The sequence below is a fragment of the Aspergillus versicolor genome (assembly GCF_001890125.1).
Source record: "Aspergillus versicolor CBS 583.65 unplaced genomic scaffold ASPVEscaffold_6, whole genome shotgun sequence".
In the NCBI taxonomy this organism is placed as follows: Eukaryota; Fungi; Ascomycota; class Eurotiomycetes; order Eurotiales; family Aspergillaceae; genus Aspergillus; species Aspergillus versicolor.
The window spans coordinates 1448647-1475454 of NW_024467529.1; the positions used below are offsets into that span (position 1 = coordinate 1448647).

General features: G+C 51.0%; 10 protein-coding genes across 10 annotated transcripts; 4 read left to right on the plus strand and 6 right to left on the minus strand.

The window, feature by feature from the left end:
* Positions 1-86: 86 nt before the first annotated feature.
* ASPVEDRAFT_85018 (splicing factor cactin) lies at positions 87-1968 on the minus strand (the record flags this gene model as incomplete). Its single annotated transcript, XM_040817640.1, has 5 exons — positions 87-104; positions 158-190; positions 241-867; positions 925-1398; positions 1456-1968. The coding sequence occupies 5 exons, from the start codon at positions 1966-1968 to the stop codon at positions 87-89; spliced, it is 1665 nt and encodes a 554-aa protein (XP_040669336.1).
* Positions 1969-2203: 235 nt separating this feature from the next.
* Positions 2204-4186, plus strand: ASPVEDRAFT_133928 (uncharacterized protein; the record flags this gene model as incomplete). The annotated part of the gene is made up of 2 exons (XM_040807074.1): positions 2204-3124; positions 3185-4186. The coding sequence occupies 2 exons, from the start codon at positions 2204-2206 to the stop codon at positions 4184-4186; spliced, it is 1923 nt and encodes a 640-aa protein (XP_040669337.1).
* A 378-nt stretch (positions 4187-4564) lies between these two features.
* ASPVEDRAFT_134145 (WD repeat protein) lies at positions 4565-8807 on the minus strand (the record flags this gene model as incomplete). Its single annotated transcript, XM_040807096.1, has 4 exons — positions 4565-6888; positions 6989-7085; positions 7169-8408; positions 8584-8807. The coding sequence occupies 4 exons, from the start codon at positions 8805-8807 to the stop codon at positions 4565-4567; spliced, it is 3885 nt and encodes a 1294-aa protein (XP_040669338.1).
* Positions 8808-11380: 2573 nt separating this feature from the next.
* hmt1 (putative vacuolar ABC heavy metal transporter (Hmt1)) lies at positions 11381-14314 on the plus strand (the record flags this gene model as incomplete). Its single annotated transcript, XM_040814862.1, has 3 exons — positions 11381-11737; positions 11820-12967; positions 13024-14314. 3 exons carry the CDS (start codon positions 11381-11383, stop codon positions 14312-14314), a joined length of 2796 nt encoding a protein of 931 aa, XP_040669339.1.
* A 661-nt stretch (positions 14315-14975) lies between these two features.
* ASPVEDRAFT_85022 (Mth938-like domain-containing protein) lies at positions 14976-15783 on the plus strand (the record flags this gene model as incomplete). Its single annotated transcript, XM_040817641.1, has 2 exons — positions 14976-15504; positions 15584-15783. The coding sequence occupies 2 exons, from the start codon at positions 14976-14978 to the stop codon at positions 15781-15783; spliced, it is 729 nt and encodes a 242-aa protein (XP_040669340.1).
* Positions 15784-16010: 227 nt separating this feature from the next.
* On the plus strand, positions 16011-17915 carry ASPVEDRAFT_134837 (alkaline phosphatase; the record flags this gene model as incomplete). Its single annotated transcript, XM_040807172.1, has 2 exons — positions 16011-17514; positions 17581-17915. 2 exons carry the CDS (start codon positions 16011-16013, stop codon positions 17913-17915), a joined length of 1839 nt encoding a protein of 612 aa, XP_040669341.1.
* Positions 17916-19043: 1128 nt separating this feature from the next.
* utr2 (putative cell wall glucanase (Utr2)) lies at positions 19044-20445 on the minus strand (the record flags this gene model as incomplete). Its single annotated transcript, XM_040807177.1, has 3 exons — positions 19044-19774; positions 19831-20268; positions 20319-20445. 3 exons carry the CDS (start codon positions 20443-20445, stop codon positions 19044-19046), a joined length of 1296 nt encoding a protein of 431 aa, XP_040669342.1.
* Positions 20446-21602: 1157 nt separating this feature from the next.
* On the minus strand, positions 21603-22372 carry ASPVEDRAFT_740275 (uncharacterized protein). The gene is made up of 2 exons (XM_040816234.1): positions 22221-22372; positions 21603-22170 (listed from the first exon to the last, which is right to left on the minus strand). Exon 2 carries the CDS (start codon positions 22079-22081, stop codon positions 21677-21679), a length of 405 nt encoding a protein of 134 aa, XP_040669343.1. The 5' UTR covers positions 22082-22170; positions 22221-22372; the 3' UTR covers positions 21603-21676.
* A 651-nt stretch (positions 22373-23023) lies between these two features.
* Positions 23024-24631, minus strand: ASPVEDRAFT_73240 (uncharacterized protein; the record flags this gene model as incomplete). Its single annotated transcript, XM_040816198.1, has 4 exons — positions 23024-23253; positions 23315-24329; positions 24382-24504; positions 24554-24631. 4 exons carry the CDS (start codon positions 24629-24631, stop codon positions 23024-23026), a joined length of 1446 nt encoding a protein of 481 aa, XP_040669344.1.
* A 1141-nt stretch (positions 24632-25772) lies between these two features.
* On the minus strand, positions 25773-26576 carry ASPVEDRAFT_53953 (peptide-methionine-S-sulfoxide reductase; the record flags this gene model as incomplete). Its single annotated transcript, XM_040814864.1, has 3 exons — positions 25773-25803; positions 25871-26189; positions 26291-26576. The coding sequence occupies 3 exons, from the start codon at positions 26574-26576 to the stop codon at positions 25773-25775; spliced, it is 636 nt and encodes a 211-aa protein (XP_040669345.1).
* Between the last annotated feature and the right edge of the window lie 232 nt (positions 26577-26808).

Consider the following 26808-nt stretch of genomic DNA (forward strand, 5'->3'; position numbering starts at 1 on the left):
TCCAGGCCCTCCACATGCTTCTTGTGGGTCGAGTGAATCTAAAAAAAAAAGTCTGTAATGGTGCATACATAGCCATGTAGAAGCTTTCATTTGCGGTAATAGATCTAGGATTGTTAGCTTGGTGAAACAGCAATGAACGTGGTAATGGTTGTCTTACTCGTTTAAACTGGAAATGCAGTTGTAAAATTCCCTGGACATGTCAGTCAGGACGAGGTCACGAAAGCGGTGGCCCAAACATACCTTTTCAAATGTGCTTTTAAACCCTCTCTCTCGTTTGGCACTGTAATCCCACTCCTTGTCGACGATGCGGAAGGCGATATCTTCATAGGGTGGTCCCGCCATGAACCGAATAAGACAGGTATCCTCTTCCCCGGCGGCGGCAAATGATTGCCCTCGTTTTCGTCCATTTTCCCGTTCTATACGGTATGTGGGCGCTTTTGTCTTATCAATGAGGTCGGGATAAAATATGTTGAACTTGTATCCTTGGACAACCTTCGGTGGCGGATTGTCGTGGTCGTAATGTGTCTGGTTGTACTTATTCCATTCATAGCCCATTTGGACGCGGTTGAAGTATCGTGGTTTGCGAGGTCGATATTTACTAGCCCACTGAGGCTGTGCGCCTGTACTGACAGCTTCTTCTCCGGTGAAGATTTCCTCGTTTTCGCTGACCCCCTTGGCGAGCTCTCTTTCGTACAATGCCTTCGTTGCCTGAGAGAAGTCCTCGTTGGGGATCAAGGAGAAGCGAGTAGGGTTGCTGGCAATAGCGGTGCTTGCTGCGTTGTTCACAATGGGCGCGGAGGCCTTCTCAGTCTGGCGCTGGCGTAGAGGAACATATCCCATTTTCAGGAGTTTTTGACGTTCACGGGCCTGTATATTTCGTTAGTACTCGGTAATCCATACTGACCTGGCAAATGAGTGACTTACCACTTGATCTAGGAAAGTAGATTCATCTAATACTTCGTATACCTTGTCCTCTGGGCGGATCTGAAGTAATGGATCGGGGTCAAGACCACGAAATTCCTCACTGACCAATACAGGTTTAGCACCGTCTCCCCGAACCAAGGGCGCCAGAGGTGCCAACTTGGAACGGACAGACTCGGCTTCTTCGCGCTGCTGTTGACGTAGTCCTCGAACGCGCTCATCTATGACGGCCTGGTATACCTTCTTCAGCTTCGCGCGTGCCTTCCAAACAGTGAGACTGCGTAACAGTTCCTCCCAGTAATCCGTGTCAATAGGTTCATTGGAATCCAACTTTCTCCTAACCTGCCCTTCGAGTGCCTGGAGCTGATCGTAAGACTTGGGGCCTAGAAGCTTGTTGATATCCGCAGCAACGGAGTTGAGTGCACGTCCTTCGGGAGCTATCGTCTTTTGGCGGTCTTTGCAGATAACTTTCATCGTCTATAGTAACAAAGGGTTAACACATATTACTTGAACACTTGGTACAAGAATATTTACCTTCCAATAATCCCTATTCTGAGAGTTCGATTCCAACCCCAAGAATGTGTCAATGTCCTTCTCCAAATCGCCAAGCTGAGTCTGCGATAATCCCTCAAACACACCCTCAGGGTCTATTAGGTCGAGTTCCGAATCCGCAATTTCGTCGTCAAGAGGGTTCCTCGTTGGATCAATCACCCGCAGCATGACCGTAAGCCAGTCGATTGGTTTCGCGCGGCCCTCCTTCACTCGAATTTCTGCCTTCTTTTTCGCTTGCTTAAGAACAAAGATGTCTTCCTGAGCCACCCACTCGCGCACTCGCTCATCCTCTTGTAGCTGATTGAGCCGCATCTGGTCCTTCATTCCCCGAGCCTGGGATTGACCCGGTCGCGCATCGCGGTCGCGATATCTGCTGTTGTCATATCGTTGGTCTCGCTCGTCCGGCCGTCGAGCGTACTTCTGGGTGTGGTCCGAGTGCGGTGATCGAGATCGAGATCGCTTCGACCGTGACCTATCTGGAAATCGCGCTGACATTCTGAGATGCGGTGCTATTGACTTGTGGCGGAGTTGAGAATTGATAAGGCTTCTGAGAAGATCTGGAGAAGGTCCAGGTCTTTGATCGGAAGGCGGAAGGTGAGCCGATCGCCAGACTTTCCTCCGATGGCCCGTGCACTGTTGCCTCCGTCACTCAGCTGCCTTACACTCCATAAACACCTCGCCCGCCATTTCAAACGCAGAGCCTTGTCCATGATTTGAAGACGTTCTAGATATGTCTGAAAAATGGCAGCGACTGCATCTCGCGAACAAAGGGAATACCCCGCCTCTGCTGTTCAAATATTCAACGACAGCCAGCGGCTATGAGCTTTACATAACAGACCTCAACTATATATGGTCTGAGAATCTAGACAGGAAGGCCGTTCTCAAGCGAGCTGACGAAGATGACACCACAATTGATCCAAGTGAAGACTTGGAACAGTTTAAAGTTCTCTTGCAGAAAATCGGGGAGGGCTTGCAGAATGAGCCTGGAAGCAAAACATCACTCAATCCCAAAACAAGAGGAAGCGCTCATTCCCTGGAGTTCACCGTGACGTCCAAACTACCTGCTCCTCTCAGGCCACTGAGATGGAAACTGTGTCTGTCCAAGGAGCCGCAGTCTTCCATGACGAGCCATTTACTGCTACCATTTATCAACGCCGAGGCTGACCGTGAGGCCTGCCAACAGTCCCTTATTGATGAGCTTAATAAGAAGGACTGGGCTCTTGCAAAGATATTCGATAAAATTGAAGCTATAGGAGTTGACCTAAGTACCATCTTTCCCGGTACCTCTGGCCTCCGCAGCGCCGGTCGTAAGGGTCCAACTCTCGCACAGGCTGCGAAGTATATTAGGGGACTTGCGCCTTTCAACGAGCAGGCATGGCGCGAGGAAGTATTTAAATCCTCTCCAAATGCTGGTTTATCCTCCAACATCGTGGCGGAGATGTCCGCTGGCTCGCGGGATTCCGGAAAGCTCGATTCATTGAATCCTCCACCAGACGAATGGTGGACAGGCCTCACAATATCTGATGATACACTAACAGCTTCAACACTTGAAGGCGATAGTAAGCCTGAGCCAACAGCCAAGCCGTTGGCAGATGGCATGGATATAGATGCTGATGCTGGGTCCGAGACCGGGGAGGATGATGAATTCGAGGTACGTACAATTGCATTTCCAAAGCACATTACTTTCACACCAAAATCTCACGCTTCCCAGCGACAAGAAACCCCCCCTCATTTGAAGAAGCCAGAGAGTACGCCACAAAAGTCCACTTCGACTCGAAAGTACGAGGATGAAGTCACACAATCAGAGGACGAAGAAGCAACCTTCCCAAAACGTAAAAAGGAAGAAGAAACTAAGTCCAGGATGGACGATCAGCCGCCCCCTGCAATGCGTCCCAAAGCCGCCCCAGCAGGGAAGCCAAAAGGTCTTGGTAAAATTGGGGGCAAGAAGCAGACGAAACCGAAATCACCAACACCAACACCGACATTGTCACCGTCACCTTCACCGCAACCTCGTAAGACCGCTGCAGCAGAAAGTCCCTCCCCTCCACCAGTTAAAAAACAACAACAACCTGTAAACAATGACGACGATGAAACAACAGATGGCGACACAGACGATGAAGCCCAACCTAAATTGCAACCAAAACCAAACACCCAGGACAACACGAAACCGGCCGCTAAGCCATCCCGCGGGCTAGGCTTTATTGGAGGCAAAAAGAAAAAACAGCCAACCCCAGAACCCGAACCCCAGCCTGAATCGGAATCAGACCTGGAGTCAGACGGCGACAGGATACTTCCATCCCGGGCCCAATCACAATCCCGGGCACCAGAAGCACAACCACAATCTCCAGCGAAAAAGAAGCCTCTTGGTAGGATAGGCGTCATCGGGGGACAAAAGAAAGACAAGGCCAAAGAACAGAGTACGGAGATGACGGAGCTTACACAGACAGAGACCACCTCTCCGCCAGCAGCGAAGACGACGAAGACGACGAAAGCGACGCCAGCGCAAGAAACAGATGACGAAGAGATCAAACGGGAGGAAGAAACACGTACTAGCTCTCCGCCTAAAGAGAAAAAGGTGGTGAAAAAGGAAACACCAATAGAGCCAGAGCGCGAGGAGACGGAGGAGGAAAAGGCCGATAGGAAGCGGGAGGAGTTGAAGAGGCAGCTTGAGGCAAAGAGTAAAGCCCCTGCGAAGAAGAAACGGAGGTTTTAGTTGTCGGCTTCAATTTCGTTTTCGTTTTGGTTGATTCGCTACGGTGTTCGATGTTTGTTAGGTGCTTGGGTATAGCTGCTCTCGTTGGTTATGATCTAGCTGGATTTATATCGGGTCTTAGGAATAGTAGTTTGGGTTTAGTAAATTAGTTGTACGTATCACGAATGAATATATGCTAATGGTACAGATCATTATCGTTAACGCTAAAAGCAAGCAAAGAGCCCAAATACGCCTGTCACTGCTTGTAAACAGTTTCTATATACTAGATAAGGCCGAAAAGCAGAGTGCAATTGCATGTCAAGGGGGTGAGATCTGAAAACGGTAGAAAGACGCCAAAGGCGGTCTTTAAAGCATCACCTAGTAGGCGATTGACATAGCTCAACCAAAACTAGTACGCGCAGAGCTAGTTTTAGACGGCTTTACCTGCTCACTAGGCGTAACCAGACGCACTTTCTTGGGGGACGACATCAGATTCGAAGATGTTGCACTGGGAGCGACGCTGGTAGTCGTAGTGGTGGCCGTAGATGCACTTCCAGCCGACGCACCAACGCTTAACATACCGCGGACCTTTTCGACGGCTTTGCTCTCGCCCTTGGCCCAGGTGTCGCGTTTAACGAAGCCAACGCCGGCCTTTCGGCTGGCCGTGTCGCGCTTCTTTGATTCGTCGAGGAGGATGCGGCGGTTGTGTTCACGGCGGGGGCCCGGGGCGCAGTCGTGCATACAACCGGGGGTTGCGCAGCCGCCTTCACTTACATCAATGTCTTTTAGCCACGTGCTTATACAGGCTAGATGACCGCCGTGGCCGCAACCCTGGCACCAGGACCAGAGGGTGGTCCCCTTGGGGCGGGCGCGTTCATATGTCTTTAAAGGTTTTCCGTCAAGATCTCCTATTTCGGCAGGCAGGGCTTCGGTTTTGGGCGAGGTATAAGATGGCGAGAAGATGTTAGGGGCGAGGTCCGAATCCAAATCGAAGGGTGCGTCAAGGGGTAATGCACTCTGCTCCGCAACCCATTCTGGTGGCGGGCTGAGACTCATGCAAATGGTGCAGGGCTCCTGCGGAGTACTGCAGCGGTGGCAGCGAGTGTTGTCTGTCTTTGGGTTTTCATAGGGCCTTTTGCATGTGAAACAGAACACATTCATGTAGGTGTCTCCCTGAGCATATTCATAGACCGAGGAATAGGATGGCTCGCAGAGTAAGCGAAGCTCGGCTGCTTCGATATACATGGACTGACGGATGAGGTTTTCATTGTAGATTTTGAATATGGCTTCGCTCTCCGCATGCGGTAGAACATTCTCACAGTCCTCGAATAGAATACGCAACTTTTGAAGTAAGTGGGCAGCAGACTGGATATCAACCTCAGTACCACTGTGATAATGGCGTATCGCCTCCCTCAACAGCATTTCCGCGCTCCACGGATTATTGTCGGTTTGATTAGATAGCACTGGAATGGAGACACAGGGAAGACCGTTCGGAGTTCCAGAGTCTGCGAGGGTTGAGGTAGCACCATTTGTTGCTGGCCGAATAGCGACGTCCTCATCTTCTTGGCCCGGGGCCTTCAAAGGGGTCGATTCCTTTAAAAGCGGAGGCGGCGTAGATGGCCTGTCAAGATGAATATGGTGATGACCATTGGGGCTTTCAGCAAATGATTCATTGCTCTCAAACTCCTCTTCTGGTATGGAGTTAGAGGTAATAACTGAATCGCTACGCGTCCTTAGCATTCTGTCATTCCTAGAGACCCCTTCGTGTGCATCATATAATCTAGCGTCGGATGTAAACGATGTCGCCGGTGATTTGGAAGGATGCGAACTTGCAGTTGACGCAGAAAACATTAGAAAACTTTCAGTGGATTCGTGCCGATAGAAAGCGGGTTTAGCAGACCCGGCGTGCGATTCAAGTGACAGAGGCTTTTTGGGGAATATCTTGTAGTCTCGGAAGGCAGCCCGTTTGTCCTCCAATTTTTGATCGAATTCGTCCACGTCTGAGACTTGTTTCGTGAGCCGCGGTCGACCGCGACTATGCCAATCTGCTCTACCGGCAATTGCTAGAGGGGCAGATCTCTGTTCCTCCTCGATTTCGGCGGGAATGGAGTCACGTCGGCCAGTTGGCGGACTGTTTGACGGTATGCGCACATTTTCACTGACATTGGATTCACTAGCATTAGACTCGCGATGTTGGAGTGGATGAATAGGTCGAGAATCCATATCTGACATGGAAGACCACTCGTTCGAAGTCATGGTACCCTGGTTTGAGCTCAAAACCGACGGCGGCAGTGGTTGAATGTCCCTAGCTTCGTCCAAGGATGTGAACTGCGTACTGGGGTTGTCATACGAGTCGGGTGGGGAATCTGGTAAAGGTTGGGCAAGCGGTGTTGTCATGTTTGAAGCGCTCTCGATATCCGAGAGTGTGTGTTTTGGAGTTTCGTTCTCCATCACTCCCTTGAAGAAGCGAGTCTTCATTTTCTCATGTTTCGTGTCCTCTAAATTCCGCACTTTCTCGACAACTGGATCATCCAAGGAAGATTTCTTTTTAACAGTGCGAGTTCCCTTTTCTGGTGCCTGCCGCTGGTCTATTTCCCGTGCTTGAAGCTCCTGCACGATAGCATATTCCACTATGCGCCAGGTTTGGGCTAATTTAGACAATAGAATCTCTTCGGCACACTGGGCATTGTGGTTGAGTGAATCCAACAATGAGCGCAAGCGGTCTGTGTGTATGCCACTGAGCTTGCTTTGAAGGAGGGAGGAATACTGGCGAGCAAGGTACTGGAATGTCTCTTGATCCATCGTAGCTCCGGTAATGCTTACCACCATCCCCCTCTGGCACAGGGTCGAAGATGTATCCTTCGAGAGCAATCTCTCGAGCGGTAGTATTGGGATGAGATCGGTGGCTGTTGGTGGCGTACTGCCAAGCGACTTAGTTGTACGAATACTACTAGACTTACTATGGCGTGGCCGAATAGAAGCAAACAAGGGCTCATCAACAACTGCTTCCTCAGGGGGGCTCTGGCTTAGAGTCTCGCCACTGGAGTCCTCTTCTTCAGGCTGTCCAATAAACTCATTTGTGCTGAGGCCCAAGATACTCCTCCTGGGACGCTTCTGGGCGAAAGCAATAACCTCGCCGCTAGGGCTCCAGGCCACTGAGCAGGTAGGGCGTCGATTGACCACTTGGGGGGCATAGCGGATGTCTGTCTGAGTAAATACACCGCCATCACCTGCAGTCCAGAGGAGGTCCTTAGAATGCCAAAGCAAGTCGGTAGCAGTGGAATCATATCGGTCAAATTCTCGAAAGGGGATGTGAGGTCGACGAAAATCCCATAGATGGACCCGCGGGTCTTCCTTATCATATGAGGTCACTACTTGTGATGACTGCCAATCGCCAGAGCCATCTATCTCGCTAGACCATGAAGGCGGGCGCCAGCGGACATTCAGGACCGCCTGGGGAGTTCGAAATTGGAATTTAGGCTTCTGTCTGCGCTCGGCACCCGTTGAGAATTCCCAGACCTTAACTTGCCTATCCGTACCACCGCTAACGATATGCTTCCCGTCAGGATGCCAATCTACTGAATAGCAAGGCCTATCGTGAGCGGTAATCCGCATGACGGGACTGTTCGATTTGCGGATGTCCCATAGTTGAATTGCACCACTATCAGTGGCTGCAGCAAACATGACCCCGTCGATGGGAGACCACCTTATATCACGAACAGCATCGCTATTACCGTTAAAATTCTCCCTGCTACCACACACCGAGACACCACGATCTGCTGCTACAGCACGCAAATCCCACATCCGAATGTGGGCATCCTGGCTGCCAGAAAGGAGCCATGCTGGCTGATGTGGGTTGAAGGCTAGCCGATGAACCTGGCGGCTGTGACCTTGAAACCTGCAATATTCCAGGCCGGTTCGGTGTAGATCATAAACGACGATGCGGCCATTGGCCACCGCGGTGGCGATGATCTGATCGTAGAGCCCATGTGACCATTTCACATCCTTCACCGTCAGCTGGTCCTTGTGCCGCGCGGAGAGACCGCCGGCAGCATGGTGGGTTGAGGAATAGCTTATGATAGCATTGCGCAAGTTGAACTCTTCCGAAGAATGATCAGGCAGGACGCGGATCGTTTTCAGAATCTCTTTTCCTCCAATCACTGCATGTGTCCGTTGCGGGGAAATATCCAAAGCAGCAATCGAGATGCCTGTCTTATGGGTAACTGTTTGCGATGCTCCGGGCCTGCCGAATAACTAGTATTAGTATGGGTGCGTCAAAGCTTCGTTGCTGTTCAATGAGAAGATCCAATCGGTTCGGGGGTGTCTGACGCCGCGACCCTAGTACGACAGCATAGGCAATGCTTCAAACAGAGTAATGGACAGGGAGGGGGACTGGGAGGTCATACAAAGAGCTGGACCTGGTAGAACGGGCAGTCGCAGCAGGCGAGTCTGTACGAACCCCGGGACCGTGCGGGCTAGGAGGCCGAGACCCTGAGAAAAACGGCTGAGCGAATCTTGCAAGGGCACTGGCGGCGCGGTGCGAGTACTTGTTCTGGCTCTGTTGCACGGGAGCAGGTGGAGGAGGGGGAGGCGGAGCTGGGGAGGTGCTGCCGCGAGTGGGCAATCGGGGGAGGTCGGACATGCTTCAGTCTCGCGGCCTCAACAGGGCAGTCGATCAAGACCTAACCCGAAACAAAGCGAGGCTCCATAGTCGCCGGCGACAACGGTGAGTGAGCTTGCAAGCAAAGTGTCAGACGCGCCTGCGTGGGGAAGGTTCAGAAGCCCTCTTGAGATGACTTGTGACTGTTTGCTGCGGAGTGGTGTCAAGCAGCCAGTCGGGGAGGAGGCCCAGCGATTAGTCAGTCTGCGCGGTGCAGCTTGACAACACGGCCAAAAACCCGGAAGCTCACGAGTCGGAGACGAGACAAATGTCAGCCGAGCCAAGACAATCCAGCACAAATGGCACAAACGGAACCAAGGTAACGACCCCAGAGCTGGCGAGTTTGTTGGTTGGTTGGTTGCGGCGAGGCAATCGATCGAGAACCGCACGCGTGATGTAGGGTTCAAATCAGGCTTAGCGCCGTTTTCAGACGATACGAGCATGTTGAGTGTGGGGGAGTGTAAATTACAGGCCAGCAATGTTTCAGATACAGATCTATTTTTGCTTTTGCCGCCGATTGACCTGTCCAGCTGATATATCACTACTGCTCAGCAGGCAAGAAAGATCTGAAATATCTCTAACCAGCCCGAGCAAGTCGGCTTCCTGTATGTTTCCCAGGCCACGTATGCTCAGGAATGGAGGGCCCAGCTCCGGTTGGCTTGACGCCGGCAGGGCTGGATGAATGCAGGTTGGATTGGAGCAAACGACGCAAAGGGAGGGCTTGAGCTTTCAAACTGCTAGGGGCGGTGAGATCGTGGTGAGGTGGACTCGAGCTTTGCCATGGTTTGTCCATCTGACGTGGAAAAGAATGAGCAGATGGTCTGGGAACGAATTGGACGGCCCTCGAGCTTCGGCCACGATCATGAGATTTTGCCTCTGTACTATGTATAGAGGGTCTCGAATCTCGATCAGGCTGCGCGAAACATCGCCCGTTAGCAGGTTTTAGATCATCCGCAGCTTCGGGACTGGATGGGACTGGCTGGATATTTGGTCGGCGGGGAGAGGAAGAGAGAGGAGGACAGCCACCGCGATGTCTGATATACAGGGTGCCGTGATGATCTGTCGCTGACAAGCACACTCTTCAGGCATCAGATCAGCGATGCCACAATCTTCCAGACTCGGTTTGATTCAAAACATGAATTTTTTTTTTTTTTTGGCTTTTGGATTTTCCCGCATTTTCGGTCCGTGCTCTGCTTTGCTCTGCCATGCCAATCGTCACACCGGCAGCTTCATCCTCACAGGAGCTTAGCAAGTGAGCATCAAGCTGTATGCAGGCGTACTTCTGTACTTCTGCTACTGGAGAATGCGATCTGGCAGCCTCACCAGAACCAGGGCTTTTACCGCCATCTCATCGAGTTCAGAACGTATTCCCTGCGTTCATGATCCCATTGGGCACTAATCCCTCCCCAGCCCACTCGGCTCCGAGGAGTATTGGCCATTGATGATCTTCAGCAAGATCCTGGAAGACTGCCAAACGCACAAAAGAGTAGCCATCATAATTTGTATTTATATTTGCCTTTAAATTATAAATTTAGATGTATTCCTATTCCTATTAGTATTTTTATTTTTTATTTATTTTTTTTTTTTTCCAATACTTCGTTCCCATTCGACTTGTTCGGACAGTCTCCTCCGTATAGCCGCCCTCGGGAGAGATACGGGTGAATAGAGGCGAACCCAGGACGAGAGCCTTAAAAACCACATGCCGGGCACTCACAACCGACCCGGGAAATTCTCACCGTCGTAGGGAGTCTAGGGACAGGCCGGAAAGATTCCTCCAGGATTGGCATTTGAACAAAAGTCCTTTGAAGGAGCTTTGGTGCAGAACCGAGCTCTGGGGCCAGCTCCTGCACCCGCTAGTCGAGTCCGGAACGGTTCTGGCCAGGGCGCTGCTGCACATGCAGCACACCGTCATTTCTTTCTCCATTCTCCATCCCGGCTTCGACGTTCCTCGATTTGGATTCTCGCCATCGATCCTTTCCTCTCTCTTCTTCCCTCCTCTCCGCCACCTCTCTCTTCTCTTTTCAGTTCTCCCTCGGACTGCTTCTCATGTCCATTGCATCCTCCCCTCTCGGGTCGCCTGTGCTGTCCGCCCGCTCTGCTTCTCCCCTCCATCTCTATCTATAACCATAACCCTTGTATTCGCCTCGCGTGCCTTGTTTCTGTATTCTTGCATTCCTTCAATTGCCCTCGCCGCCTTTTAATTATCTTCTTTTATTCTTCCCCTCCTTTTTGGGCCACCGTATGCCGACATCTTCGAGGCGAATTCAAGAGAGAAACTCCTAATTTAGAAGTCGAGAACTCGGTGCGGAGACTTGTGCTCTTCTCTGTCGATCCTTTCGACCATCACGAATCCCGCCGAGACCAACCACCTACCCCCTCCGAATCACCTGTTCCCCGGTACATCGGTCGTTCCCGATCCGGCCTTGCCTTACTCCGTGCCGGTTTTCCAGTTATACTCACTCTAGAAGGGACGCCGCGGTCGCCGTGCCATGGAAAGACTTTGATTGACGGTCTTGGATATAGTGCCTAGGACCCTACGAGGAAGCCCGCCCATCATGAGTAGCCATACCGTCATGCGGAGTTTTTTGGAATACCTTCGAATTGGTTATCCAATCCTCCTCCTTGTTGTGTTTGCGTCGGCCTTCGTGGCCAGCTCGATCATAACTGCCAGAACGGCAAATCGAAATAACTGTACTCCACAGACGGGCCCGGGAGGCCGTCCGTTGCCCAAGCGGTCGAGAAGCACAGTGGCTGTGGTAAAAGCGCCGCAACAGTTTTCCCGAAATGCGAAAATATGCTTCAAGTTGCTCTCCTTTGCTGTTCTCGTTACGCTGGTGGCGGAGGCTGCCGTCAATGTAGCTCATGTGATGCTTGCCAGATCGCAGCAGTGGTGGTGTGGCCAAGCCGTAGTGGTATGGTCCCCTGGCGCTCCTCGCCGCATGGCATGGGAGAGTGCCCGACTTGAAAACCAATGGCCGAGCTAACAATTGATAGATCTACATCGTCGGATCCTTCTTTGACTACTCCATCATCCTCGTTTCCCTGCTTGATACCGAACCGTCTCCGACGTTTGCCCAGTTTGTGCCATGGCTGATAGCCGCGCCCATCGAACTGGCGATACTTGGACTTTCGGTCTCAATCTATTCTCGGCCCCATCATGAATCTGTGGTGGGCGATCCAACTGGCGGCCGGCTCCGAAGAGGCATCACGCCTTGGGAGGCCGCGGGAGTTATTTGCAACAGCATCCGTCTCTTGATTTTACTCATCCTGGTCATGCTTTATGCATGCAGTTCCTTCAGGTCATCATATTTTGGCCGTAAAACGCCCAGTATGAATGGGATCAATGGGATCAATGCCGGGGGAGCAACAGAGACTACGGGGCTTCTTAGTTCCGGTACCGAGAATGGTCACGCCTATGGAGCAGCAAATGGAAATGGCGTTCATGGTGATCACCAGAAGCCCAAACCGGCTGACCCTTGGGTGCGGCCGACGACACAGCCATCCACGAGTTGGTGGGAATACCTCAGCGGATATTCTTTATTCTTTCCGTATCTTTGGCCATCTAAGTCTCGTCGTCTGCAGATTGTGGTCCTCATTTGCTTCCTCCTTATTGTTCTTCAACGTGTCGTCAACGTTCTTGTCCCTTATCAAGTCGGCGTGATAACCAGGAAGCTATCACAACAGGGCGACGCATTCAGTGTACCATGGTTTGATATCTGTCTGTATATTTTGTTCAGGTGGCTTCAAGGTAACCAGGGCCTCATCGGGTCCCTACGTTCCAGCTTATGGATCCCTGTGAGCCAGTATTCTTATATGGAACTTTCGACAGCTGCTTTCGAACACGTGCATAGCCTCAGCTTGGACTTCCACCTCGGGAAGAAGACTGGCGAGGTTCTTTCGGCTCTCAGTAAAGGTAGTTCCATCAACACCTTCCTAGAGCAAGTTACTTTCCAAGTGGTTCCGATGTTGGTCGATCTATGCGTCGCGATTATTTACTTCCTTATTGCGCTAGACGCATATTATGCTCTCGTGGTCACGATTGTGACTTTCTGCTATCTTTACGTGACTATCCGTATGGCTCAGTGGAGAGCGGAAATCCGAAGACAGATGGTTAATTCATCCCGACAAGAAGACGCTGTGAAGTAAGTCATCCAGCCTACTACCTCTATACTTTGATTTACTCATATGACGCACTCAGGAACGATTCAATGGTCTCGTACGAAACAGTCAAGTACTTTAACGCAGAAGATTATGAATTTGGAAGGTATCGGGGAGCAGTAGCTGACTTCCAGTCGGCGGAATACCACGTTCTGTTCTCACTGAACCTTATGAACACTACGCAAAACACCATTTTTATGCTTGGACTGTTGATCGCTTGCTTCATCGCCGCGTATCAAGTATCCCTAGGCCAACGAGATGTAGGTCAGTTTGTTGCGCTTCTCACATATATGGCACAACTGCAGGGCCCGCTCAATTTCTTTGGAACTTTCTATCGTTCGATCCAGTCAGCTTTGATCAACTCGGAGCGATTGCTAGAGTTGTTTAGGGAACAGCCTACGGTTGTTGACAAGTCCAACGCCCGGCCGTTGCCGGTTTGCAAAGGGGGCATCAAATTCGACAACGTCGAATTCTCCTACGACACTCGTAAACCGGCGTTGAACGGTCTTACATTCCACTGTGAGCCTGGTACCACAACTGCACTGGTTGGTGAGTCTGGTGGCGGGAAGTCGACTGTCTTCCGCCTGCTTTTCCGATTTTACAATTCTGAAAGAGGTCGCATCCTAGTTGATGGACACGATGTGGAAGGCATCACCATTGACTCCCTCCGAAAGCACATCGGAGTTGTGCCTCAGGACACTGTTCTCTTCAACGAGACTTTGATGTATAACTTGAAATACGCCAACCCAAATGCCTCAGATGAAGATGTCTATGAGGCTTGTCGGGCTGCTAGTATCCACGATAAGATCATCTCATTCCCGGATGGTTACAGCACCAAAGTTGGTGAGCGTGGACTACGACTCAGTGGCGGAGAAAAACAGCGAGTAGCAATTGCTCGGACCATTCTTAAGAACCCCCGGATCATTCTCTTAGATGAGGCCACTGCTGCGCTCGACACCGAGACAGAAGAACACATCCAGAGTGCACTGTCCACTCTATCTCGCGGCCGTACAATGCTCGTCATTGCACACCGACTGAGCACTATCACCACGGCGGACCGTATTCTGGTCCTTAGCGAAGGAAAGGTCGCAGAAAGCGGCACACATGACCAACTGCTTGCAATGAAGGGCCGATATGCAAGCATGTGGCGCAAGCAAATACGCGCCCAGCGAGCGGCGGCAGAGGCTCAGGTGCTGCAAAACCGAGCTCAACGATTGCGCAGTGCATCCACTTCGGCCGCCGCCGAGGACAGCTCTAGCCAGTCCGATGAGGAACGCAACAGTAACCGCGGCGCAAATGTGAACCGGCAAGCACCATCCCACCACCCTTAATGTGCTTGCCCATAATGGTCACGCGCCCGATTCAGACAACATCTACATATACATTATGCCTCTCTGCATTTTATCTGTTATGACGCAGGACTCAAGTTAGAAAGGTGGGCGGAATACTGCTCTCGTAGATTCGAGCGGGGATTGATCATTTACGCGTGTTCTTTTTTTTTTTCCGGGCTAAAAGGCGTTCGGGGCGATATACGACGTTGTATGACATTTTTTTTTTTAATTGGTCAGAATCTCGACCTCTTGAAATGAAGAAGAGGCAGCAGGGGATTGCCGAGGTAGCTACGCTTGGAAATAGTGCGGTAATAAATCACTTATTGTTAGCATAGCATCTATACTAAATAGAAGCTCATTCATGTTCCGCCTGTTGCTGTACTTTGGAACGAAAAGAATCGGATGTTGGTTTACCTCAGTGCCTGAGGTGTCTCTTGCAGGCGTAATTGTGTAATGTTTCATTGGTCAAACCAGTTTCTGCCATATTTATAAGGACTCAACTTGACCGGGGTCTTTCATCATCAATTTCCGCTGCTTGTTATCGCAACATTTTTAAAATTCACTCGACCATCCACGCGCCTTTCACCGATACTCTGCATTCTCAATTATTTTCTGGTATTCGCATGTATCTTGAGGCAATCAACAAGTGGTGATTTGGAAAATGCAACCGCCATCCCTCCAGCTCCTTCGAGCTCTCCGAACATCCATCTCCGCCAACACGCCCAAAAGTACAATCCCTCTTTGCGCATACCTGGCTCGAGGTCAACCTTACATTACGTCGCCATTTGCACCCGCTCGTCGAAACTATAGCAACTCCAGTGACTCTTCACACATCCGCCCAACCCGCATGGTTTCGCGCTCCCACCCGTCGAAACCACGCAGCCACGACCGCGGCCCGGAGTCGCAGGAGGATACACAGACCGACTTCGCCGCACTGAATGTTTTAGGGAATATCCCTACCCCGACCACTGCGGTTGATGCCTGTCTGGATACTGGGTTCCATCTAGACAATGGGGTGAAGATTACAGGTGGGGATGGGGTGCTGTTGGTTGCTGGAGAGGCATTTACATGGAGACCTTGGTTGGGGAAGAAGAAGGATGGGCAAAAGAATGACATGGTTAATGCGAAGGGCCAGTTTGAGGTTGATGAGCAGGCCTGGGCTCTTTTGGACCTGGTGTGGCCTCGTCCTGGTATGTTTCTCTTAACCCGTCTGTCTTTTATCTTGCTGGCGCTGGTGGAGTGTATACTGACTATATGGGGCGGCGGCAGATCTACTAATTCTCGGGATGGGAGGATCGATTCTGCCTCTCTCGCCGGAGACGAGGAAGCATATCAACTCGCTGGGGATCCGGGTTGAGGTGGTGGATACGAGGAACGCTGCTGCGCAGTTTAATCTGCTTGCGACTGAGCGGGGCGTTTCTGAGATTGCGGCGGCGATGATTCCGATCGGGTGGAAGGGATGGCAATAATCTACTCGGGCGGCAATGCGGTTTATTAATGTATTATACCGACATGTACTTGTATAGCAATCTACATTCTACTCTTGAAGGCAACGCAGGGCTGAGATGAAGTGGATCTGACGCAAATGGTTGGGCGCCAAGCAATCCAGTCATCTTCAGGTCCCAACTCCAATCCTCAACTCCGACCTCCGCATCATTTCTCAACCCCCCCTGCCTTTTCACTGTACTCCCTCACCATGGCGCGAGAAGAGCCTCTTTTGGCTCCACGGCCATCGTCGGAGCAATCATCCGTCCGAAATGCCGAGGAGGAAGACGCCCTGCTCACCGGCGAACGCACCGCCCGCCGCGATCAACGTCGGGGGTGGGGATTCTGGAGAGAAGTCGGCCTCTTCGCCTGGGCCCTGATAGCAACCATCGCCGTTATCGTCATCGCAGTCGTCTACCAACACGAATCAGGCCGCACACGGAGTCATGAAAAGGGGCCCTGGGGCCCTGGCGGAAAGCCGACCGGCAAACGCAACCTTGTCTTCATGGTGTCTGACGGAATGGGCCCAACCAGCCTTACCATGACTCGGAGCTTCAAGCAGCTCACACAGGGGCTCCCAGCCGATGATGTCCTTGTTTTGGACAAGCATATCCTTGGAACCTCGCGGACAAGATCCAGCTCGAGCTTGGTCACCGACTCGGCTGCCGGCGCGACGGCCTTCTCGTGCGGAGCGAAGAGTTACAACGGCGCTATCTCTGTGCTCCCTGACCACTCTCCCTGTGGAACAGTGCTCGAGGCAGCTTCGTTGGCGGGTTACAAGACTGGCTTGGTGGTGACGACTCGTATCACTGATGCTACGCCGGCTTGTTTCGCGTCCCACGTCAACCTCCGACAGTACGAGGACCAGATTGCGGAGCAAGAGATTGGTGAACATCCACTGGGCCGAGTGGTGGATCTTATCATGGGTGGTGGACGGTGTCATTTCCTACCTAATTCAACGGAGGGTAGCTGTCGGGCTGACGACCGGGATCTAGTGGCGATCGCCAAGGATAAAGGGTTCGGCTACATCAACGACCGGAAGGGTTTTGATGCGCTCAATGGCGGGACGCAAGCAAAGCTGCCTCTCCTAGGGCTATTCGCGGAGAAAGACATTCCTTACGAAATCGACCGCCGCGCCCAGAATGACGTGTATCCCTCTCTGGACGAAATGGCCCGTTCGGCGCTGGAAATCCTCAGCGAGGCTACGAAGGACAGCGAGCAAGGATTCTTCCTCATGATCGAGGGCTCCCGCATCGACCACGCAGGACATGGCAATGACCCGGCCGCCCAAGTCAACGAAGTCCTCGCCTACGACAAGGCCTTTGCTTCGGTCGTTGAGTTCCTTGAGCGGGACTCAACACCAGGTGTCCTGGTCGGCACATCTGACCACGAAACCGGCGGTCTTGCTGTCGCCCGCCAGCTGCACACGACCTACCCAGAATACCTCTGGCTCCCTGGCGTTCTCGCCAATGCAAGCCACTCTTCTGAGTTCGCTGAGAAGGAGCTGCAAGATTACCTCAAGGAGGGTCATGGAAAATCTTCTGAAGAAGCCTACACCCGGGATCTTCTCAAGAAGGCCCTAGGTGTCGAAGACCCCTCCCAGGGAGAGATAGACGCTCTCTTGGATCCTGATAATGAAATCCCACCATCCTACGTCTTCGCCGATATCATCAGTCGCAGAGCCCAAGTCGGCTGGTCAACGCACGGTCATTCTGGTATTTAGCCCCTTCCAGCCTCAACTCAAACTAATAAACCACCCATGCTAATGCTTAATTATCTAGGCGTCGACGTAAACATCTACGCATCCTCCTCTCAAGACGCCTGGCCCCTCCAAGGCAACCACGAAAACACCGAAGTCGGCAGCTTCCTTGCTGACTACCTTGACCTCGACGTCGAGTCGGTCACCAAGCGCCTCCAGGAGTCCAAGTTCTGGTCCGCCTCCGCCTCTGACTCCGCATCTACCGAGGGAGCCGAAAGCGAAAGCGAAAGCTTCAGCTGGATGGGTAACCCGCTCGGCGATGACGTTCGCACTGACGGCCTTGATACGTACCATGGCGACTACAAGCGGAAGCGCTCTTTTGGAGCTGACGAGTGTGGCTGCGGAGCTGTCCACTGAATTAGACGCCCAATATGTCAACATCTGATATAGACATAGGCATAAACAAAAGCATAAACCGCCGAGTTTGCGCTATTTTTGTGTTGTCTTGTTCTCCGGATGGTTCTGATGATGTGTTTGCGCTTATCTGTCACGTTGTTAAATTATACATATACATACATATGTTGCTTGCGTATGCTCTCACGATATTTGTTTTTTCCTGTCAATCTGCCCCTGTTTCCAATCTGGCTTGTTCAATTGTGCTCAATACATCCACACTCGCAGTTGCACTCACAGTTTCTTAGCTATTTGCCTTGTGGCGTTGGTTTTGGCGTTTTTAGAGTATCACTTACTAGGGCGCATTGCTCTGTACATTATTTATATACATCATGAAGTATTTGTCGTCTATACCATGTCCTCTCAGCCCGCTCAAATCAATACGTACTTTTACTAAATCGCAACCAAAGAACGTCTACCAGAGCTAAAGAGGTATGACAAAATCTAAGCGCAAGCAAGCCCAGGTTGCACCCGACAACGGTTAATCGTTCTAACCTTATCGGCTGTCTTAAAGTTTGCAAAACGTGCATGTATGGCTACACTACTTCCCTAGTAAGATAAGGTATACAAGCATTAGAGTTAAGGGAGGTCCAGTATTACTATATTACCAATGAGCATCCCGTATAGCGAACAAACCCGATTAGCAGAATATTCAATAGAAATTATGCGCATACATGCTTTTCTGAGGCGGGCACGAGCAGAGTCAATAGCAAGAACAAGAAGGAGGGTATATTATAGACGAGGAGGGCCTAAATGGCCCTCGCTAAAGGCAATACGATCTGCGCATACATTGCGTTGCGCAATCATAATAGAACATCAAGACATCCGAGTAAAGCCCAATCAATAAACATGAAATTTGAAGGGGGTAGTAAAAGGTGGATAAGTTCTGGTATCAAGATGATAACAGGGGGAGAGGCGGGTGTGCCAAGGTATAGAACATAAGATAACATAACAAAGATATACGGTGAAGTCGTATATTTAGAAAAACCAGCCATGCGCTATGCTGTTTGTCCAGGGGCCGAGATGGTGAAGGTATAAATAAATATAGTCCATGAAGAGGTGAAAGGAGAAGGGGAAGGATGTCGAAAGTTTTTACATGGCAATCGAGGCAACAACTGCAACCAGGGCGGCAAAGAATGAGCCCTTTAGGACACGCTCGTTCTGGGAGGGCGCGGCATTCTCGTCATCGCCGTTGCTGTTTCCTTGGTTGAAAGTGCCCGGAGCGTTAGTGCTGGATGAATCACCACTGGTTTGAGAACCGGGTTCGTTGCCAGTGCCTCCTTGGTTCTGGGGGACCGTAGAGTTGGTGTTAGTGGAGTTGCCGTCGCTGTCGTTGTCGCCGCCGAGGTCCATGTCAAGGCCAGTGGCACCAAGAGAAGCAAGGACGGTCTTATTGTTGGTGATCTCGACGGAACTTTCCTCACCCTTGTCGTCCTTGAAGAGGTAGGATACATCGCCATCCTTCTTGGTGTCCTTCGGGGGGTCATAGCACTCCACCTTCACCTCGCCGAAGGAGGCAGAGTAGTAGCCCTGTTCCTTGATATCCTCAGAGTCCCAGTCGATTTCACCTCCAGCCCATTCGATAGTGCCCTGGGCGTTGCTGGCCTGGCCAGCGGGCCAAAGCGACATTTGCATTCTGGCAGGGGTCTGGGGGTATTCGTAGCGGTTGGAGGTCTCGTTGAAAGTGGATTCCTTGGTAAGGGTGCGAACAACCTTGCCATCGATTAACCACTCAAGCTTCTCAGGAGACCAGTCGATTTCGTAATAATGGAAGTCCTCATAGGTGTTTTCACCATCAACTTTGGACGAGTCACCGTTGGTGTCTAGCAAAAAGTGAGTCCTTGAGAACCGACAGTGAATGGAAGAATACGTGACTTACAGTCCAGAATGCCTTGGAAGTACCAGTTGGTTTGAACTTCAGACAACTCGGAGCCAACCCATTCATAGTCGATCTCGTCTTTGGTGTCTGAAAGAAGAATGAAGGCAGTAACTACACCTTCACCACGGCTGCTCTTAATGTTGGCACCAATCTTGCCGTACCAGACATAGTGGTTGTTGGCAAAGAGGGAGCCAACGCTCTCCTTGGGCATAGTAAGAACAAGGTTTCCGTCGTCGAACTTGGGTTCACCGCTGTACACCCAGTCGGAAGCCGATGCATTTCCTAGATATTTGCTGTTCGTGGCGGCATTATCCAGGTTCTCCCACTTATAGGTTTTGCTCTGGCAGACCGGCATTGGGGCGCAAGAGTCAAGAGAGTACGAAAATAGAGGATCGCACCCGCCGAGGCAGAAAGCGCCGGTGCCACATTGTCCGTATACTGATACAACGTGAGCCATTGAACCGGGTTATGGGTTTAAAAGAACATACCGGAGCAGCAGGGGTATTTCTCAGGACACTGCTTATCAGCAGAGCAACTCGGCGGCGTGAAGTCTTCGGCGGCAGCGAATCTGGCTGCCAAGGAGGCAAGGAACAGAACAGAGGTCAAACGCAACATGGCGGCGGCGTATATATAATCAACAGTGACCAAGAGTCATGTACAGAGAAAACAGGGTCTGGAGAAGATCGGAAAAAGATCAGATTCGATTCAAATGAGGACGGGGGAATAGCAGGCAATAATATAATAACGGTGGGCCTTGATCAAAGTCTTTGTCCGCGATCCACTCAGGGGAACTTGGAACTGGAACCAGGAAACGCCGGAAGTGGACGACACCCACGGTCCGAAATCAATAATGACAAGATGCAGGGACTCAGGCCGTCTGACAGGTGATTTAAGGAAGCAAAAGCAGCAATGATGGCTTACCAAAGAGCAGACGGAGATTGCGTTTCAGATTGGGGGTATACAAGGCAATCGCGAGTATAGTTGCAGCAGGTGGAGAGCGCACCAATCAACGAGGGACTGCGGGAAATAGGAGACCTAAATCACCGCTGAGAGAGGGCCGCGGGGGGGTGAGGCAATAAAGCTGCACAGCTGGTTGAAAACGAAGGACACGATGACCGGATTGAGGGAAAAGGAACTTGGAGAGAGAAAGGGAGGCCCGCGACTATTAAATGCCCGACGCTTGGAGATTGCCAAAGTCGGGGTTGATCAGGGACGTTTCCGGGAACTATGTAATTACCGTACCGTACGCAGGGCTTCCTCACAGTTTCCGTACACACCCTAACTCCTAACTGGCATAGTGGTGGCAGACTAGCAGCCGAGCAGACAGCCGGTTTGCTGGCAACCGCACTTCGTCTCGGCTGCGCGACCTGGATGTCTCACTCCACTCTCCCCAGTGTGGTTCTCGTGACATCCCCAAGACTTGGATGGCGGCCGTGCTCCATCAGGCGCTATCCCGATTATTTTTGGGGAAGCGCCACCGTGAAATCGCACATGTGGAATAGTTTTGGAAGAAACGCTCTTCGCGAGCCGGAAACAACACCCACTCTTGTAAAAATCTCTGACTCTGTCAGAGCAGTGTTTTCAGAGCCGGCGTGTTGTCTCTTGTCTTGTGAGGGATGCCCGAAAGCAGATCCGCAGTGGTCCCTTATCGGCGGTACGGTCACAAAGCCAAGCAGTACCGGTAATACGGGTAATTGACCAAGAAAACGCAGCAACTCCAGTATCTATTGAACTCTGGTGGTCAGACCGGCTGAGAATAACCGGGTCTGATTTTCTCTGATTGCCGCTGTCTGCACAAGAACAGCTGGAGCCACTCGGAGCGAACCGACTCAGTCCACTTTTCCAACTAAATTGCTCCTAAATGATGAACGGCGGCAACCCGTGAAGCTGGCCAGTTCGCTCTGCTATCATCGTCCTCTACCCCAGAGCCAATTTGATGCTGTCCGTGACGTACCCGATGTTGACTCGCCCACTGCTCCCTTGCATCTCCGACCGCAAGGAATGCCCCCTTCCGCGTGGTAGCCGGAAACTCGTCGACTCGTAACAAACTGACATCAAATCGGCATTCTTGCTGATGTGTTGAGTGGGCGAAGTCTGCATGATCGGATCGTCTGTTTCCCCAGTTGTACAGAGTACGTTGACCTTCCGGTGTCAGGTCATTCAAACAAACAACCTTTCTCGTCAACAGATCCAGACCGTCAACAACCCAAAGAGGGAATGGAATGGACGGGGCGTTCCATGGAATCACCATTGACAACCTTAAGTCCAAACAAACATCCTACTAGCGGTTTGAATGGTTCGATGCAAGGCATTATTACCTGAATAACCTTTGCTTCCACAGTTAGTGTTTATCCGCAATTCCGCATACACTGTTAACTTTCGCCCTGCATCAACTTATCTCCAGACAAGCTCATTGCACGAGCCCAACGCGATGATTGCCTGCGGGTCGTCGTCCCCCAGTCCTACCCCCATTTCCACTTGCGTCTGGACTGGCCTGGTTTGTGATCGTAAACGGCGCCCCTGTGGGACCTTCAGGCACCAGTTGGCTTGTGCTTTCAGGACCAAGCCTTGACTGGTATTTTGAACACAGTCGGATGCAATGACCATCGCAATTTCTGGCTTGCGATAAGGATCTTCGCTCGCTGGAGCTTGAAGCCGTTGGATACCTACTGCAAGGATGTCTGGATAAGAAATCCGGCGAGTTCTCATCAATCATCACATTCCTTTGCCTCTGGCCAGTTGTTACGGTTACACCATCCGGGTTCATGTTGAATGGGTGGAAGTCATGGATTGCTGATAATGTCATCATTTAAGCTTATTATCTGGAACAGACGTTTTGTTTTTCCTTTGCCCCATCTGTAAGACCTTAAATTATGACTGCAGATACAAAATGTAACAAACTCAATTAGAGACAAAAAGAAAACAGTTGATTCTATGCTGTCATAAAAACCCCTGTACATGGGCCACAGACTCTTGATTAATATCCCCCTTTCATCTCTCATCGCATAAATTATCCAGCAGGTAAATAGGGTGTGCTTTATTATGCCCTGGTCCAGAGGGCGCCTTCTCTAATCAAACTAAATTAACTAAGCATTATTTTACCTTCACTCTTTTTTTCCTTTGCTTTCTCTTTTTTTATTGTTTATTTGTTTTCCCCTTTCCCGCGGCAGTCTGATGATCGGATCGGAATCTTCTATCCCTGCCGGTAGTCGGGGCGGCGGGGCGGCGGCATGAACCGTTTGGGCTGTGCATGCTTGCGATAGCAAGGTTGGTTATTCTCCCTCAGGAGATCAAGTTCTTTCTCGCAGGTGTCCGAGGAATAGCCCACCGAGACGCCGGAATACTCACGGCGATGCTCCTTCCATCTATTTACGGTATCTAAAACCTTACGAGCAACAATGGTGCTCGAGAAGACAGCGGTGGCTATAATCATGATGGTATTAGCTCTGTCTTATAGTAGACAAGATCGTGGCATGCAACTCACCGTTGCCGGAGTTGAAAACCCACAGGAAATCAACATTTCCACTGCCGGCTATCGTGACCATCTCATGCTTCCACTTCGCTGCAGTCAGGCCGCCGGTCAAGAGACCCTTCCTAGCAAACGAAAGACGCCGGCGTTCCCTCACAGGCTGTTTCATCCGACGCAAATCATCATTCCAATTGATGATGTCGGCCATCTCCACGGTATACCCCTTTCCAATGCGTCCTTGACCAAGACGTTCCTGCATCTCTTCATCAGATTTCACAAACTCAAGCGCATGTGAAACGTGCTGGAAAACAACGCGGACAGAGTTGTTACTTTCCACCCGGACTTCTTGCAAAGGTCCTTCGTGGATACGAGAAGTAATATGGCGGAATTCGCCCTTTGTGGCCGATCCGTAGATACGGACAACCCCTGCTTTCTCCTCTACGGGCTCTGGCGATGCAGCAGGAGGGGCTGCAACCGCCTGTCCACCAGAAATCGATGCACTGGAAGACATTAACTGCGCTGCCTCCTGAGAAGGCCTGGCAGTATCCGACCTATTAGCGATTTGGGCCCAGCTCCCAGCACCGGGCTGGATTGTAGCCCCAGGAGGTGCTGGGAGCTTGCCTATCGCACAACTTCTGATCTCATTCTCCCTTATGTCAACCCCACGTCCCACGGCCATGGTCGCCTGCTGCTGAATACCAACCGGGAGAGAATTCTCAAAGCCAGCCGCGGTAGTCCCAGGCGGTGCTGGGAGTCTACCCATCGCACAGATTCTGGTCTCACTCTCCCCCATTCCAGCCTCACCTCTCACGGCCATGGTCACCTGCTGCTGATTACCAGCCGAGATAGGATTCTCTGAGTTGGCCGTAGTAAGCCCAGGCGGTGCTGGGAGCTTGCCTACGGCTCGGATTCTGCTCTCACTCTCTCTCATGCCAACCTCGCCTCTCACGGCCATGGCCGCCTGCTGCTGAATACCAACTGAGACGGGATTCTCCGAGCCAGCCACAATAAATTCACCACCGTTGGGTCTCTGAGATAACCTTAGCTTCAGGCAAGGCAATGAGGGTCCAGGAAGCATTTACCCCAACTCCGACGATACTCTGATCTTCGAGGATATGGCCCATACCCCCCTCTACCGCCTCGACAAGGTTAACACACAGTCTTGCAATTAGATTGGCGGTGTCTTGTTGCTGGTGGTTTCTAAACTGTGGGCCTATTAGAATGCTTTACCTCGTGAAGGCAGTCGGCACATACATGTTCGGAGACACGATGCAGGTGTCCCAGGACTTCACCAAGTGCCCCATAGACAATGGATTCATGAATTGTCACCATGACTTGTCAAGGTTGACTGGAGTCTACCCAAAAAAGCAAAAGAAAACTGAGGTGAGCACTGTTCACTTTGAACAGCAGTTTATGAAACGGCGCAGTATATGGGCTGTCTTTTCTGGATTTGAGAATCAGCTCACTTGATAGACAGGGAGAAGCTCAGCTGATGTTTCATACCTAAATGGCTACGTAGGGTTTATCGCGTCTTGCCAGATAAATTGAATTTACCAGGTGGGCGATTTTTGGAAAGAAATAACAGATAACAGCTAGTTGTTTGGAAGGGGAGTACAATTCAAACCACTCAGCTGCTATAAGAAGCTACAAAGGTCTGAGGTCTGGTTTGCTTGATCTGTTTGTTAACCTCCTCTCAAACAAACAGGCCACTCTTGCCTAAATAACAGCAAGACAAAGTGAAAACAAAGGGATAAGTAAAGTGAAGGGTTGAGTTACAGAAACTAAGTTCAGAATGAAATTGGCAACACTATGGATGGTTAACAGCCACAGATATGGGATGAGAATAAAGGAGAGGAGAGAGTGAAGGAAGAGAGAAGAGAGAAAAGTCAGAAAAGGGAAAGAAGAAAGTGGGATATAGGCCAGACAAGGCAGAGCAAGGGCAAAGTGAGAAAACCCTGAGGGCTATCTAATGGACCAGTAACACCAAGCCTGAGTGAATGAAAACACCCAGGACAGAGTGTGAATGGCCTGGTTGCCTTGCTACCACTCTCCCGGGGCCTCGCTTCGCCTCGCTTCTAGACACTACCAGGAGCCCATGTCCAAGCTGTCTATTCTGTCTCGACTAGCTACAGTTGCGTTGGGCAAAATGTGGCGGCCATCAGCAACGAATTTGCTTGTGTGGCTGCTCCGCAATATCAACTTCTTACTTGGATGTTTGCACCACCAGGTGAAGTGATCAGGCCTCACACTGTTGTGCCGCAGACTCCGGGATTTCCTAGTGATTTGCGATACTATGGATCTTTTCCATTGATCGTTGATTGTTGCTAATGCGTTGATATAAAAAAAGACATGACCATCAAGATGCCCAACAGTAGTACCCCAAACGGACCTTCTCAGCCCTATCGTGGATGCAACAATCATATGGCGAACTTCATCAAGACACCAATAATCAGTGTTAAAGCCTAGCTCCTAGTCAGGAAAGCGGGGGGAAGCTTCTAACAAAACTGCACATAGACACCATGATCAGCCACAAACCTTATATCAACATCAGATAGACGGGTCATCACTTACTGCGCAGGGCACTCGTATCCAGACGGGTTATTATGTAAATAGAGCTGGTGGTAATCCTCCGCATCCCACCACTGACCGGCAGGAATAATCTCCGTCGAAAGAGCCTGCTTATACCACTCCTTCGCTACCTTGTCCGTAATCTCCTCCGCAATCTTGTGCTGCTCATCGCCATGCGTGAAGATGGCACTGCGGTATTGCGTACCGATATCCGGACCCTGGCGGTTCTTGGTCGTTGGGTCGTGCATGCGGTAGAAGAATTCTAAAAGTGAGCGGTAGCTCACGAGCGAAGGGTCGAATGTGACTTTGAGCGCTTCGGCATCTACAACAGCGAAACAAAAACAAAAATATCAGCATCGCAATCAATTCAACGTTGCAAATAAATCAAGTAAAAGTCGATAAGGAAACCTGGAATTCACTCACGTCCCGTATCCCCCGAACACACAGCCCGATATGAAGGATGCGAAGTGTTTCCCCCGCAGTATCCCACCTTCGCCTCAAGCAGGCCCTTCCCCTGTCCAAATTCTTTGCGGAACAGGTGTTCCACGCCCCAGAAGCATCCTGCTGCCAGGGTAGCCGTCTGTGTACCGCTCGCCATATTCCGGGATGTCGATTCGGGTGTCAAAGAAAGAACTGGGGAGCCGGTGGAGAAGGTGCGGAAAAAGCGCGAGAATAACGTTGAGCCGAGCGCGGGTGCAGCGAAAGCCATAAAATACTAGTTACTGAGGGGTTATGTACTTCCTCTTTTGATTAAAATGTTTGAGGAAAGACGTATAATGTAGTTCCAATATTACGAAGAAGGGAGAAACTGCGGGGATATAAATCTGTTGTCGCAAGAACGTCGCCGTTGCGTTAGCTAAGCTTGGAGACAGTGGCGTCATTCCCTGCAGGACATTGCGATCTAATTGAATGTCGCGAAAAGATACCTCCGAACAGCTCGA